General features: G+C 36.0%; 1 protein-coding gene across 5 annotated transcripts in view; it reads left to right on the top strand.

Annotated features, from left to right (window-relative positions):
• Positions 1-16,149, top strand: part of LOC149085044 (uncharacterized) — a 123,895-nt gene that overhangs the window by 76,441 nt on the left and 31,305 nt on the right. For all 5 annotated transcript variants that reach the window (XM_089232813.1, XM_089232815.1, XM_089232816.1 and 2 more), the window contains exon 2: positions 4,517-4,678. In XM_089232813.1, coding sequence (XP_089088939.1) covers positions 4,517-4,678 — 162 coding nt within the window. The remainder of the gene's footprint in view (positions 1-4,516; positions 4,679-16,149) is intronic.

Here is a 16,149-nt window from a genome sequence, read left to right as displayed (position 1 = left end):
AGAAAACTTATACCAATTTTTTTTTTTTTTTGGTACTTTACGAAGTGTACAGTATATCTTTTAGTAGTCGTTGCAGTACTAGCGGCAATTGTAAGTACGATACGTGTTTATCTAGAAAGAGGTGATTCTCCTTGTTTGTCGTTTTTCAAGAATTGCTGAAATTTTACGTGTTCAGGGTTACGTGTATAAAATCTCACTAAATTGAGAGAACTGGAAAATAAAATTCAAGGTAAAAACTATTCAACTTTGTTAAGGAAGATTTTGTTTGTTTATAGATGACGGTAAAATAGAGGAAAACTGTATTTTACTCTTAATTAACAATGTTAGCTAATTATAAACAATAGCTATTATAAACGTCTTAAACTAACAGTATTGTAAGTAATTGTAATATATATATATTATATAACTAATTATAAATCTAATTGAACAAAGCTAGTTGTTCTCAAAGTGTGCATCGCGGCTTCTGAGGTCGTCGGAAGCGTCACGAGGAGTTGGTGTAGTGTATAAGGGTCTTCAACCGTTTACATCACGAGATCATATTTGGCGTTTTCGCCAGGCCTGCGGATCACTAAGCTTTACTACACACGTTATCGAAGAGCTCGGCGGGCCATAAGTGTCCCGCGAGCCATGCATTGAAGACCCCTTGTGTAATGGTTACAGCCTGTTCAGTGCTTTGAAGTGATGTTTTTCTCGACTATTACGAGGAGCCGCAGATAAACAAGGATGAGACCAAGGGCGTCGCGGGTAGAAAAAGTTTGAGAACCACTGAGCTAAGGCATTGCATAAGAGCAAAATAGGTGAGAGTAAATAGTAAGTATGTATACACAACTCTATCGGCCTGTATTGGCCGGTTTCTATTGGGTTTTTTTTTTTTTTTTTTTTTTTTTTTTTGGATAATCCGAGTTGACCTCAATCCGTTCACCTCAATTATTGAGACTTTACTGTAATTGAGTTTTTTAGGACAGGGTGTCCGCATAAAAAGTTATTTTTTTTATTTTAATAACTATACAATCCCTTGCAATATGAATGACATATCTGAGTCGCATAAACATGCCTACACGTCATTTGGATACTTTTTCTAATTGAAGTATGCCTCTAGGATCAACGGTTCGCCAGTAATTTGTGGCCAAGGGACTTGAAGCATAACCCTATATGTTATATACCGATAATAACAACTCGATAGTAATAAAATAATTATCAATTTCGTTCTACATAATAAGACAGGTAGAGGTATCGTTTATCTATAACGTGATAACACTGGTATCAATATTCAAATTGTTAGCTCTCTTGCCCTGTATCATCGGTAAACAATTTCGAAATTAAATTACATGCATAGTAACAAAAGTTATGCGAAGTGTTTTGGGGTTTTTCCAGTTGAAATATTTCTTAGAAATTTCAATGACATAATTTCGAAATTATTTTTATGAATAATTAATTGATATATGTTTTTGTTCCGGCATTTAAACGAGCACGTATTGCTACCGTAATTATATTGTTCGACACACAATTGTGGTCTGTTTTGTGATTCGTCCAAGGTCTTCCAGTTTTGTGGAAAAAATTTACTATTATTTCTTTTCAGTTGCTGTGACAAAACGCGCACGAGACATTTTAATAAATCACCCTTTTTTATTATTATTGTTATCGTTATTATTATTTGAAAATTTCCAAGGTTATATGTATACCATTTTTGGATAGAATATAATATCTGTGATTTTTTTTTTGTATATCATACGTGATCATGATGTGCGACGAAAAAAAGCGAATGGATGAATCATAAATTTTAGATGGACTGCGACACGAAAACAGGAAAAGCTAGACATTTATATTATAAAAGTATGGCGTCACTCTCCGCTATACATACGAAGGTTTTTAACAACTGGCTATTGCGAAGACGAATTTTGGAAAGAGAAAATTCAACTACCTTTTGCGAGGAATCGAACCCACGTCCTTTCGCTTCCCTTGGAGTGCACACGAGCTCCACGGAAAGATTGAGAGATTAGTTGCCTTTGTAGTCTAGTGCGTTTACCCGGGAAGTGAAAGGACATGGGTTCGATTCCCCGCAAAAGCAGTTGAATTTTCTCTCTTTCCGAAGTTCATCTCTTCTCAACAGCCAGTTGTTAAAAACTTCGTGTGTATAGCGCAGAGTGACGTCATACTTTCATAAGTCGCCATCTGATGGCAGCGTCAGCAGTATTATAATATTTAGTCTGTGCTCGAACGAGATTTCTGTGTAGGAATGATTTTTGTTCTACACACAGGGTGAATCTGAACTAATGGTACAAACTTTAAGTTCTTTTTTGTGGAAGACACACTAAAACATTTCATAACATAGTAAGTAACGAGTTCAAGCTCTAGAGCAGCGTTTCTCAATCTATGGTTCACGAAGATGGTATAGGTCAGGGATCTTAACCCCTGAGCCGCGATTCAAACTTGTATACAGAAGCTTCTGAGATGGGTCGTAGAAATCTGCATACAACCCGGAAAAAATTAATTTGTTGTGCTACTGATTTCGGAGACATCTTAATGACACTGGCAGTCAGGGCTGGGGCCAAGAAATATTTTGGGGGCTCTCTTGAGCCATAAAATTACCCAAATGGGCATTATATTTTCATTCTTGGACTTATTACCGTTTGCACATGCGTTTTATTCATAGACTCCGTATGGAAGCACTCGAAAATGAATCGCACCTGGATGTTAGTCGTTGAGCTGCAATTTCCCAGGAAATGACGTCGTGAGAATAATCTTTGATGTCCTGTTTTTCATCAGTAGGCCTCCAAACCTTTTTTTCATCCGAAAGGGTGTGAACATAGTACGTCCGTATTTCCGATTCTGGAAACTCGCGTCGTCTTCGATTGGTTAAAAACCCGAATTTCAAGCTAAAAAAGTTGAAATTCGGGTTTTTAACCAATCGGAGACGACGCGGGTTTCCAGAATCAGAATCACGGGCGCACTATGTCCAAACTCAAAGCCTCCAAATCAGATGTTGTATACCACCAGCAATTGTATTGGTATACTGAGTGTGTATTCAGTGTGTACAAACTATTTACACGCCACAATTCAAAGATTCACGTCAGTTGTTCCTGCATCTGGGAAGACATATTTTTCAAACTTCAGTGAATTTTTCATCAATCACTACATAATTGCCAACACTGAAAGTGCAATATCTTCGGTGACTTATAGCTGCGTTCCTCATAATTTCATATCCATTTTTAGATTTTTTCCTTTGTCCCACATATTTTACGGTTTACATTTCTTTACTAATCACGGTACCACTTCAAAGTTTTACTCGTTATGGATTGATTTAGTACACTGGGCAACAACAAAAAAAAGCAAACGCTGCAGCTCAGACTACCTTGAAATTCTAGAATACTGTCCTTGTTTACCAGAAACAAATGCTATGAATATTGTTGTTATTTTAATATACAGGGCTTGCATTATTTAAGTATTCCCTCTTCTGAACTATGAGCCGTAATAGCCGAAAGTATTCATCCGAAAGCTACGAAACTTTGAAAATGTCTAAACACTTTATCTGAAAAGTTGAATAAGAAGAAAATGATGATAAATGAAAAATATTGCAATAATTATTATGTAAATTAGTTGGTAGGTCGCTTTACTTCTAATTAAAGACAAATAATAATAATAATAATAAAGGAAAATACTGCTTTTCAAAGTTGGTATAAGGAGAGGGTTAATGAAGGGATGGCAAAGAAACTGAAGGGGAAAAATAAATTTGTTTCTACACTTACCACTAGAGTGTTTTCTACGAAAATTGTAGCGAAATGCGTTTTATCCCTATTAAACCTCTTTTTTCCTAGATGTTTCCGTTTTTTTTAATTCAAATATCTCAGCGAATATTGCACTTAGGAACGTGGAATTTTTTTTTTTTTGGGGGGGGGGGTGCTTATGAGAGACAAGGAAACAACTTTTTAATTGGTATTTTGAGCACAGGGTGTCCGTATAAAAAGTTTATTTATTTTGATAACTATGTATATACAACCACTTGCAATATGAATGACTTTATCTGAGGTTCACACATTATTCGGATACTTTTTCTAATTGTAAGTATGCCTCTAGGACCAACGGTTCACCAGTAATTTGCGGTGCCTGTTATTAGCTATGCAACCTGTACAGGGCTGTCTCAAGAGCATCGTTGGCTCCCGGGCAAAGTTATTTTTCTGAGGCCCCTACCTGCTAACACATATTTAATTTCGAAAATTTTAACAAAATCTAATGTTCATGAGCCCCCTTCCCGGACCTTCCCCAGGTGAACCCAGGCGTTAAGACGGCACTCATCCTGTATAATAGTATACATTCTATTTAATACATTCTATTATAAACATTCTATATAAAATGGTATATATATAATAGCTATACATCTCCTGTATGTGTTTTATTTCATATAAATTTTACTCATTTTGTTTTCTTGTTCTTACATGGCAGCCAGTATTGATTTTTTTTCAATTAAATTTTAATAGATATTAAAATTTTCAAGATTTTTTGAACCTGTATATTTCAGGTAGCGTAAATGCAACCGAACACCATCGAAGAATTCAGGCCCTAAAACAGATGTTGGAGTCATTCCATTCTCAGGGTCTCGATGGTACCCTCATCTGTTCGTATATCATCCTAAAGGAATGTGATTTCGTGGTCGACAAAGCTTTTGAGAAAATCCTTGATGGTGAGTTTTACTTTTTTGATACGTATCAAAATATCGTATCCTCTCTTTTATTTATTTTAAAAAGACGATTCAAACAGAGCTTCTGGCAAAACTTGGTACGTATTGGAGAGAACATTCGTTTTTAATGCATATAGAGTGATACCTCGGCTAACGAAGACGATTTGCTCCGGAACGTTCGTTAACCGAAACCACCGTCAGCCCAAATGCGGTTTCTATGGAAAATCATTTAATTCGTTCCAAGAAACTGCCCGAAATTTAAAGATAAGTTTTCTAAGACAGCACGAAGCTCTACAAAACACACTAAACTGACTGAAGGCTAAAATTAACGGCTTCAAAATCGAAAGAATCAGTATTTAGAGGAAAATGAGATATTGAAGATCTTTTTATTTTACATTATGTACACAACCAGCAGACTAAAGCTGGTACTGGTACAACCGAATCGAGTTCGTTGATGTCTCAACCCATTTGTGATTTGATCAGCTCATTTCTGTGTCTGGTACCTGTAGCTGGAAAAAATAAGCTTCAAGAATGTCCAGACTTCGGTTTGATGCCTAAGCAGTGTTGCTGTGAAAACGTACGCTGCTTTTCTTTTCTATGAATTTTTTATTCGCTGAATCTTTCATTTCACATGAAATGGTTCAAAAAAGAAGTGGAGGTAAATTTGGAAAAAAGATTCCCAGTTGACATGAGTTTATTGGGCTCGAGTGACAGTAATTCTCTGAGTGCCCGAGTGGCATGGCGGTAAGATGCTCGTCTACTATCGTGAAGGTTGTTGTCAGGGTCCCGGGTTCGAACCCAAGGGAGGATAAGATATTTTCCCTAACGAACTCGAGGCGACCACCGATAGACAGCGCCTTCACTTCCAACCCATCTCACTAATGGCAGTAAATTGCAATATAGCGATATGGCCAGAGTTGGTGTTTGGTGAAGTAGTGGTAATTCTCTGACGACTGGCGCTAAAATTCAGCTTATGGCGCGACTGTTTTATGTTAGTGTATGCATCCATATCAGCGAAAATGTTCATTAGCCGAATCGGTATTCATTAGCCGAGGCAGAAAAATCACGAAAAAATCTTCTTCAGCCGAAAAATTCGTAAGTCGAGGTATCACTGTACAGCATAATATCTCATTATTACTAATAGACTTATTGATGTGAGGCATGATATAACTGGTTTGTGGTTTCTAATAGTCCGTCGTACATGATTGCTTTGCTTTGAATCTGGCTGAAAATCGTAACTTTTGATAGGCTTTCTTGCCTAAAGTCCCGGAAAAAACTGTTAATATTGACACAATAACTTCAGTCACGGTCTAAGATGGATCGTCAAAGCATGTGCATTTCCGTAAGTCTCATCAAAATGTCTATTTCTTATAGATTATCTATCACCTTATGTATATTTGTTTGAACGAAAAACGCTGTCTTATATAGATTTTACTGATCGAAAGCAAATGTGTGATTTTATGAAAGAATGAACCAATCAATCGATCAATTTTTGGCAATACTCGGCAATTTATTTGAAAGAAAAATTTATCTACTAGACAAATCATGTGTTTCGGGCCATGGAAATGAAACGGATGAGGTGCACTGCGAGTCAGTAATGATATCCCATCCGTTTAGGAAAGTAATATGACGTTACATTATGATTGATATCTGCCTTTCTGGAAAATGGCAACTTCCTACCTGAATAAAAACTGTTACTCTGTGTGGAAATTGTCTGACAACGAGATCAGATAGAATTGAGAACTTTTTTTGTCCCTTAAATTTTTTCGTTTCAAGTGGTTCGATCAAATTTGGAAAAAAAAATCGACGTTTTTGTACTTCTCAAACCGAGTTTGCCTGCAGCTTTTAAGGGGGTCTCATATCTTTTAACATGATGAAAAACTGTGCCCTCTATATTATTAAAAATACTATTTAACTATTGGTTTTTTTTTTTAAATTTTTTACACGTTCTTGATTGTATGCGGCTTGTAGCCTGTGCCAGCATTAGTTTTACGGATCTCGAATCCTCAATTTTTTTGTAATTTTTCAAAAAAACATAAAAAACAGCTTGCTTGCAAGATAAAATACCATGACATTAATGTGATTGAATAAAAATCAGTTCAGAAAATAAAGGAAACTTCATAGAGGCGAAATTTTGAGATTGCATTGACTCAATCTTATTAACAATTAAATTTTTAATTTAAAAAAATTTTAAAATTTAAATTGATTTTAACCCTTTATATCCTGACGGTACTTTAAAGTACCAGGATAGATAATTTGCTTTGAACTAACAAACTGTGGTCAAAAACATTGTTTTTTTTTTTTTTTTGTCTTCACTTAGATCTGGAATTGACCTATTCAAATAATTTACATGATAACTATTTATTATTATCATTACATTTATAATTTTATTTTAATTTACTATAATTTTTTCTTGCTCTATATTTCCCAATGTCATATATTAAAGGGGTTAAATGGGATTGAGTCAATGAAATCTTTCTCAAACTTTTGCTTCATTTCATGAACTGAATGAATCCTTTCTATATTTTGAATTGATATTTTTATTCAATTACATTAATGTCATGGAATTGAATAAAAATATTATTACACAGCGCAAGCTGTTTCTAATGCATTTTTTGAAAATTTACAAAAAATAAGTATCAGAGATATGTGAAACTATACTAGCATAGGATAATGCATACAATCAAAATGTGTAAAATATCTGAAATAAATCAATGGTTATATAGTATTTTTTTAATGGCATTTTAGAGCATAGTTTTTCATCACGTTAAAAGGTATGAGACCCCTTAAAATAACTAATTAAGGAACTAATTTTAATTCAAACCTATTGTCTGTTGGAAGGAATCTCAAAATGTCTAAATCACAGCCTTAAGTCGATGACTATCAGAAAATAATAAAAAATGTAACTTATATGCTTTTAAATGTTCGTTAATAGAAAAAAAGATTGTTCTAAATAGCGTTATCTAAACTCGGTCTTCACCGCATGGCCCGCGGGCCACATTTAGCCCTCGGAGCTTATCGTCGTGGCCCGCCGATCAGTTTCAGACAATGGTTGAAAACATTAAAAAACAATTAAAAATTAATGAAAAAAATATTTTCGGACAAAATAATTCTAGAACTAACTGCAAAATTGATGAAGGAAATAATTCCAGAATTAGTGAAAAAATAAATAAATTATAAATCAATGAGAGAAATAATTTTGTAATTTGTTATATATAAAAATTATTCCACAATTAATAAAAGAATAATTGCATAATACTTGAAAGAAATGATTTCAAGGTTTATTGAGAAGGAAATTTTAGAATTTCTGAAACAAATGATTACAGAATCATTTAAAGGGATTTCAGATTAAAATTAATGGGTTATTAATCAGAAACTTTTCCGCAATTAGTGAAGAAATTATTTCAGAACTAATCAAAATTGATAATTATTAAATAAATAATTTTGAAATAAATGAAAGACTTCAATTATTTTTGCCCCGTTTAACTCGGGGCCCCATTAGCCTTTCTATTAAGACGCTACTGTTGCGTAGGAAGCCCTTGCAAATTTCTGTGAATTCTTACAATTATAAATGCCTCAGAATGAGTTGGTGGCCAGCTGGCTAAACAATTTCAGTTTGGCCCGCGGTGTTCCTGAACTTAATTTTTTTTAACGGTCATGTTTGTTGTGCCATCTATTGAATATCAATGACACTAGATATGAGATGTTATCGAAGTACCCCCTACCCTCAATATTTGCATTGTGTTCTTGGTTGGCATTCCGTGGTAAGTCATACTCGTTTATTTTTGAGATTTTGTTTTTGCTTCGTGTCACACCCACACAAATTCATTTTTGATATGAGTAAAAACAGAGAAGGCTGCCATGAAGTTTTGTTTTAAAACGGGAATTTTTCGGATTGAAAACTTGACTAGTATAGTTAATGTAGGCCAAAGGTTCTTAACCTATGGGTTACAACCCCAATTTGGGTCGCAAGGCTTCTGAGATGGTCCGTACAAATCCACATGCGATCCCATATATATCCATTTGTAGTGTCACTGGTTTCAGAAGCATAGTGACGATTTCGACGGGTGTGGCTGGGACCCAGACATTTGATATTTTTTAGGGAGTCTTTGAGCCATTATTTAAAAACAATTTGTATAGTATCCAAAAATACAAATTTTGGGCATTTCGCCTGTTATGGCCTTTGTATTTGTATTGTGTTAGAGTGTCATTATTACATACTTATTTTATTCGAATGTGTGCGAGGTGCGTTTACGGTTGAGTAGTTTTATTACAAATGCACAGGAATACTAAAGAATATGTATACAACGTGGACACATTAAACATAAATGGAAATTCTGTATTGATTGGGATTAATGAAAAAATTACATAATTCTGGACTAGTTTCACAAATTTCGAGAAACCAGATACTTTTAGTTATTCAGGAATATCTGATGATGAGCACTTACAAATTCAAAATAGACCAGCATGGGTCGCAAAGTTGATTATTTCGTTGATTTTGGGTCGCGGCTGAAAAGGTTAAGAACCCCTGATGTAGGATAGACTAGGGACTATATGACAGCCTAGTAGGTTAACTTCATTAAACTCTCGAGTTTTCACAACCCCTTAAATTTTTCGTTTCGAAATAATATTTTGCTGCAGTCTCGTTCATTTCACTCATATAAAAAAGTAACGAGGCGGAAATTCTTATAAACGATAATAACTTATGACAGAAAGCAAATAACACAATTGCAGATATTCAGGGGGTTTAGATGACATCTTCTAGCATCTAGTCCCATTAATGTTCAGTGAATGGCGCAACAAATAAGACCACAAAAATTCAGTCTCGGTGATACTTTTGCTTGGAATTTCTTCTGATTTTGGACTCTATCCAAAAGATTCTTCGTCAGGATGGATCTGCTTACTTATTGCTTTTGCACACACGTTACCTATATAGGTGAGTTTGAGATTAACAAAACGTATATTTAAAGTACCGTATATACTCGTGTATGAGCCCGTTTGTGTATAAGCCGACCCTCCAACTTCAGAACCACCAAAACGATAGGGAATTGGAAACCTTTATATAAGCCGATCTTAAAAAAATTATACATTTTGGAGGAAAAAATTTATATTTCTAAGGTATATAAAAGTTATATACAATGAAAAATGATCAAGACCTTCCAAATGTTTTCCCTCCTCCCATTTATTCACTGTCCACTTAACGAAACGGGGTCTCCTGCCTTTTTAACACGGTAAAAACTTTCTTATGTAGAAATATAATAAAAATATTCATCCATTGATTTATTTAAAATTTGTACCACATATATTTGATTGTGCTATCTTATATAAAATTTTGTACTGGTCGTATCTCTCCAATACTTAATTTCTTCAAATTTTCAAAAAAAAAATGCATTAACAGCTTGCGAGCATGATAAAATTTCATGAAATCAACTCAATTGAATAAAAAATGATTCAAAATAAAGAAAACTGTTTAGTTCATAAAATGAGAGAGATAAAAAGATGAGACTTTTACAATTTAATTTTAAATAAAATTGAGTTGATAATTAAAAAAAAAATTTTGATATTAAAATTGTTCTTTTTATAACCCAAGTATTTATGAAGGGATCTCAAATCTTTCATTTCATGAACTAAATAGTTTCCTTTATTCTGAATCAGTTTTTATTCAATTTCATTGATGTCATATTAAAAATCATGCGTGCAAGCTGGTTTTAATGAGGTTTTTTTTTTTGAAACTTTGTAAAAACTCAAGCATCTGAGATGTGTAAAATTTTGCACTAGCATAGAATAGCACACACAATCAAATATATGTAGTAAAAACTTGAAATAAATCAATGGAAAATGATGTTTTTAATATTTCTGCATAAGAACGTTTTTTACCATTTTGAAAGGTGCGAGACTCCCATAAACGTTTTCTATTTTGTCAATGGCTACAGCATGATGCAAAAAGGCACGAGTGTACAAAATGTTCTGACTGCTAGACGGATATAAGTGATGACTATCGTCCGTGGGCCACAATTAGTTGTAATTAAACAACAAATTGTGGATTGATACTTTTTTGGAAACCCCTCTGACATAGGACCGTCTTAATGCAGGGGCTCGTCTGGACACTGACTCTGGGCCTATTGGTGCCTTAGATCATTGCTTCTCAACCTGGGGCCATATGGCATCCTTGTGGTACTGAGATGGTCTAAGGGAACCACGGGTGGAAAATTAGTGGAAGAGGGGGAAGCCATAACAAGTGGTGAAGGAGGCCATAGAGAGATGTGAAGAAATAGCTTTCAAGTGAAATATGGTGAAAAAAGTGGCTATTTTCAGAATCCAGCAGAGCTGTCCATAGAACCAGGGCTATTTTAACACGTGCACATTTGGGCTCGGCCAGGGGGCTTCATATCCATAGGGTCTGCATGATCAGATCTGGTACTATATATATTTTCGAGTGTGGAAATGTAAGCTATTACTTCTAGCTAAGTATGGGGCCTCAGAACATCATTTTGCCCGGATACCCGTGATAGTGAGACGGTCCATGCATAGAACCCCCTCAAGAAGAAGCTCGTTGAATTCTAAACCAGGGTAGGTACGAACTCATAGTGATGTGTCGGGAGGGACGATTAATTGTGTACGTTCTTTGGATCTTCCCGTATTTTACACAGACCTATTTTTCCCATATAATTCGGGTCTTGAGATGAATGATCAACCACTTCTAGATCCGTGCCTGTCCCACCAGAGATCTTATTTATAAATTTTTTTATTTATTATAAATTTAATTTTGATTAAACTCAATTCGATAAGTAGAAAGGATCTCGCTCTTGGATCATGGTGGGGGCCCTGAATAAGTCGGGGGCCACGAGAAATAAATACGGTTCAAAGGGAGCCATGGGCTGGAAAAGGTTAAGAAACTAAGAAACACTGCCTTTTTAATGATATTGCATAGCAATTACCACAAATTGTGTCCAATTTGTTGAGTCTCACTGTATTGCTGGATAAGAGCGTCCCATGATTCTGAAACATGGCTTTGTTTTAGCGGACCGAGTGGAACCCACTGAGTGCACTTAGCTGGGGGGGGGGGGGTGAGTGAAAAAACTCTGGTTGAGTTTTTTCTCCAGAAACTAACCCATGTATAAGCAGGGCTGGACTTGAGCATACGTATATTTTACCATAACTGTAAAAAATGTCAGAACTTTTGAAGTTCTATTGATGAAAAATGTGTCGATACGCATATGGTAGTGAATCCGTGGCTCTCACATCCTTGAGCAAAATTTTTACCTAGCTCATAATATTGATTTTCAGCAAAGTTTCTAGTTTTGAACATTGTAAAAATATATAATATCTATAACAACTCCCCCCCCCCAGAGCCCTGTCAGCCTTCATTAAGTGGGGGGGGGCACTGTGTTCTTAATAGCACCATGAGCCCTTGAGAAAAGGGATTCTCTGGGCCCGTCACACAACTTCACCGATTCTTTGGGCTCATCACAGACTTCTTGCTGTCTGGAACCTACTGGAAAATGTTTTTTGTCGGATCCAAATTCCAAGAATTTTAGCGAGCCCACGAAATCGAATTTCGGTGGATGTTTCGAGCAAAAATGAGTTAATCTATGCGCTTAACCCCTATCACATCTCTCATACTATTGAAGAGGTCCGCAAAACTGTGTCCGCAAAATTCGCACTGGGGCGCTAAATGATTAAGTCCGGCCCTTTGTATAAGTCGACTCTCCCAATATATTAGGTGGGGAACAAAAAGTTCTTGCCAGAAATTTATTGTTTGGAAAATATAATACAGAAAAAAAGCAAGAAATATCTTTTCGGAAGAAAAGACACGGAAGATCATTCCGCTGTGATCCCACCAGACAATATGACCTGCTTGTGTGTCAGTGTGCGTCTGGTGACCTTTTTGCCCTCGAGCCGGGCAATTTCTAGCTGGATTGTCGAGGGGAATGTCCATAGTAGAAACAGTATCCTACTGTTCTGGCACTTACAGTGGACTCTCCTAAGACGGAATTTATCGCGGTTGCAGCCCTTAAAGCACCAAGTTTAGATTTTCAGTGGAGCCAAATTATGTGACGAATTTTAAATTTTTCAACAGACATTTTACACGTCCGTATTACACCTGAAAGTTGCAAACAACAAACAAAATTTTGCGTACTAACTAGACGTACTACTTTAACTTTTCCAAAACGATCGTGATTATGCAAATTAGACTAAACATGACTATTGCAGCTCGTCTGGCGCTACCTGTCATTTCTGGCGAGAACTTTTTTCCTCCACCTAATATGAAAGATTTTCTGAACTAAAAAACTGCTTATACACGAGTATATACGGTATTCTTTTCAATAATCTTTATAACCGAACGGAACGTGCTCTTACATTCGAATAAAATATACTTTCTGGCGGGGGTAAGTTCTACAATTCGTGGGTCTTATTATCAATCAGTCTATGGTCTTGGTTTCTTTTGGCATATCTCATTTCTATGAGAAGAGAAGATGGCGATACCACACAAACAGATCCTTTCCTGCGATAATTCAACCCTTCCCGATAGAGACCGACCAGCTATGGCTGTGTGACATCACCGGTAGGTTTGTTTCTGTTTGTGTCTAAAAAAAAAGTTTAATTAATTCATGATGACACGCATTTCATTCTAGAAAAAAAAAATCTAATATAGTAATATCAAATTTACGCTACCCCGACTTGCACGGTTTCGGAGTTACACGATTTTCTGTGAAAAATGGACGTTTTTGAAATTCAAGTGAATTCAAAGGATTATTGCTGAATAGTACAGATTATAAAGTGATAATCAAGTAAAAAAAAATTTTTTTAGACCAAAACATCATGTCATCCCCCCTCATGCTAAAAGCACCAATGTGCAAATTTTCCCTTTTTTTTTATCAGCTGGTTGGACACCTTATTTTGCTACATTTTGCCTGAAACGCGAATGTGTCCCTATTGAAATACGTGTTACAAAACATTTAAGAAAAATAACGTCCATGAATAACATTGGTAAACATTCAAACGTCATTTCCCACGTTCTTTTTTTCCTCAAGGACATTACACATTCGTGCTTCTATTATGGAGAGAGATTTGAGAATAATAGGGGTATGGGATATAAAAATGAAAACTTTGTCGTGATTCGCAAATGGAACTTCAAGGCTTGTATCAGCCATTTTTGCAGAGAAAGTCACAATTTCACATCTGAAGTCCAACGTTATAGCCAGTCTAGAAAGAAGCGTTTCTTAACCTTTTTTTTGCGCGCCTTTGAAGCATATTTTTTTTTTCTCTTGGCTCCCGTGTCTTCGACCCTCATCTAGAAGCAAGATCTTTTATACGTATTGAATTGATTGTTTCAGTGAATGAAAATTAAATGAAAATAAGATTGGCCTCCAGACCACTGGCCTAGAATTTATTGAGCTCCCCGCTAATCCGAGTTCTATTCAGGACCGTCTCAACATCATGGACCCCCTAGGCAAAGTGATGCTATGGTAGTCCCATACTTAGCCGGAAATAAACAGCCTACATATTTCCTACTTATTTGCCAAATGTATTGTACTATACAAAATATCATAAGGTGGGGTCACTTGTGAACATGAGATCCCCGGGCATTTTCCCGTATTTTATTATATGGCCTAAGCATCTATCATAATGCGTGTATAGATACTTTTCTGCCGGAACATCATTCGCGGGCCGGATGGAACCCTTTATCGGGGGCCGCGGGTCGCATTAAGCCCGCAGGTTGCGCACCCCCCTAGATTACAACATGGCAAATAATCGCTGAGCCATCGATCTGTAAGCACTCATTCAACGAGATAAAATCATCACTTTTAGACATAAATGGTCTAAATAAAAATTGCAGGTGAACAACATTTTGTGTTTGCTTCGTGCTAAAATCTAAGTTCATGAACACGAAACGGAAGTCATTAATATAAAACCAAACACTCAAAATAACAAAGGGCCACATTTGAAAAGCCTTGTTATATTAAATCTTTGCCTTTTCCCCCTCGTGTGTAATAAATTTATTAGACAGGAAAATGAGAGAGGGGCGAGCGCGCCGCCATTGCGTGCTCGCTCATTTGAGATGCTGTAGTATAACCTTGTAACTCGGATGTCTCATTTAATGTTTGTTCTGTATTTCGTTATACCGAGCATTAATGTTCCCTTAATATCCGTCTATAGCGAATTTAAGAGAGAGATTTTCTTCCCTAATTGAATCACTAACAAGACCAGCTGCAAAAAAATGATTAAAAGAAAATTGTAAGTGGTGAGGGGAGCTTTATTGTTTCATTTCGATGGAAATTACTTACTCCTCTCTTTCTTTGTTTAACTGCATATTACGGCACGAATATGTATTAAATATTATTCAAAGGAAAGATTCCCGTTGTTGAGAAGAACCTTCCGTGATTTAATAGAGCCCATATTCATGAAAATTTTGTAACGGCTGTATGATGTGATCGGTTTTTCTTTCAGAGTTTTCTCGGAGATCTGATGGCTTTCTTTCATGTTCGTTCTTGAAAATGCCTTTTATACCCCATGGTCTTCAACCCTCTTGGAGTCCTGAGCACTGTCTATGGCCATATGAGGTTTCTGACATGAGCTTAAACTGAAATGCTTATGATGTTAGTTCTTTAATAAGAGAGAGAGAGGTGCTAAACTAGGGTATCGATCAAAAATCTAGAAAATACTGAATCAGATTGTATGAGCACTCTCGGAGGTTTTGTTGAGCCCCATGGTGCTCGCGAGCTACAGGTTGAAGGAGGTCGCTTTATATAATCGTTTCGGTTGATATTTTACCATGAATTTTATAGTGATTTGTAACTGCGGATTGTATTAAAATTAAAAAGTTGGAATGATACCAAATGAAATTTTTACGGTAATATGGAATCACTTCTTCAATTTAGAGCAGTGGTTCTTAAACTTTTCTCACCCGCGGGTCCCTTGCCCCATTTATGGTTCATCTGCAGCTTCCCAGAATAGTTTATTAGATATATATTTTCACTTATAAAAGTACCACTTCAAAGCATGAATAGGCACACAAATCAATATCTCCAGCTCACCGCGACGCTCATCACTCTGCCGCGATGCACACTTTGAGAAAAACTAATCTACAGTGGCCAAGATTAATGTAAAAACTCGCTGGCAAACTAACTAGTCTAGCATCCACACAAAAATTACTTTTATATTCTACATAGCAATTAGCAATGCACGTTTTCATATTATGAAAGTGGCAGAGTTGCTGAAGCAGTATATTAGGTTGAGTTCAGTAAGCTCAGTTACATTGGTGTGATAGGCAGACAAGTTGCTATCACGATTGTTGGAGTTGTTCTTGAAGTTCGAATAGCAAAAGAGATCTTAAATGAACTCCGGACGTCCTTATTCTTGAACCAAGATTGATATATCAAAACCTAAATGTCGAATAGCTTGACTTCTCCGGGATATAAATATTACTGAGTATGGTAATTCTTGCTTTCAAATGCCGAAAGTGACAGATT

Source organism: Pholcus phalangioides, unplaced genomic scaffold (assembly GCF_987345545.1).
Source record: "Pholcus phalangioides strain wild (caught in Gottingen) unplaced genomic scaffold, Ppha-v1.0 ptg000007l_1, whole genome shotgun sequence".
Classification (NCBI taxonomy): Eukaryota; Metazoa; Arthropoda; class Arachnida; order Araneae; family Pholcidae; genus Pholcus; species Pholcus phalangioides.
The sequence above is the reverse complement of the archived record's forward strand: the minus strand, read 5'-3'. Positions and strand labels throughout refer to the sequence as shown.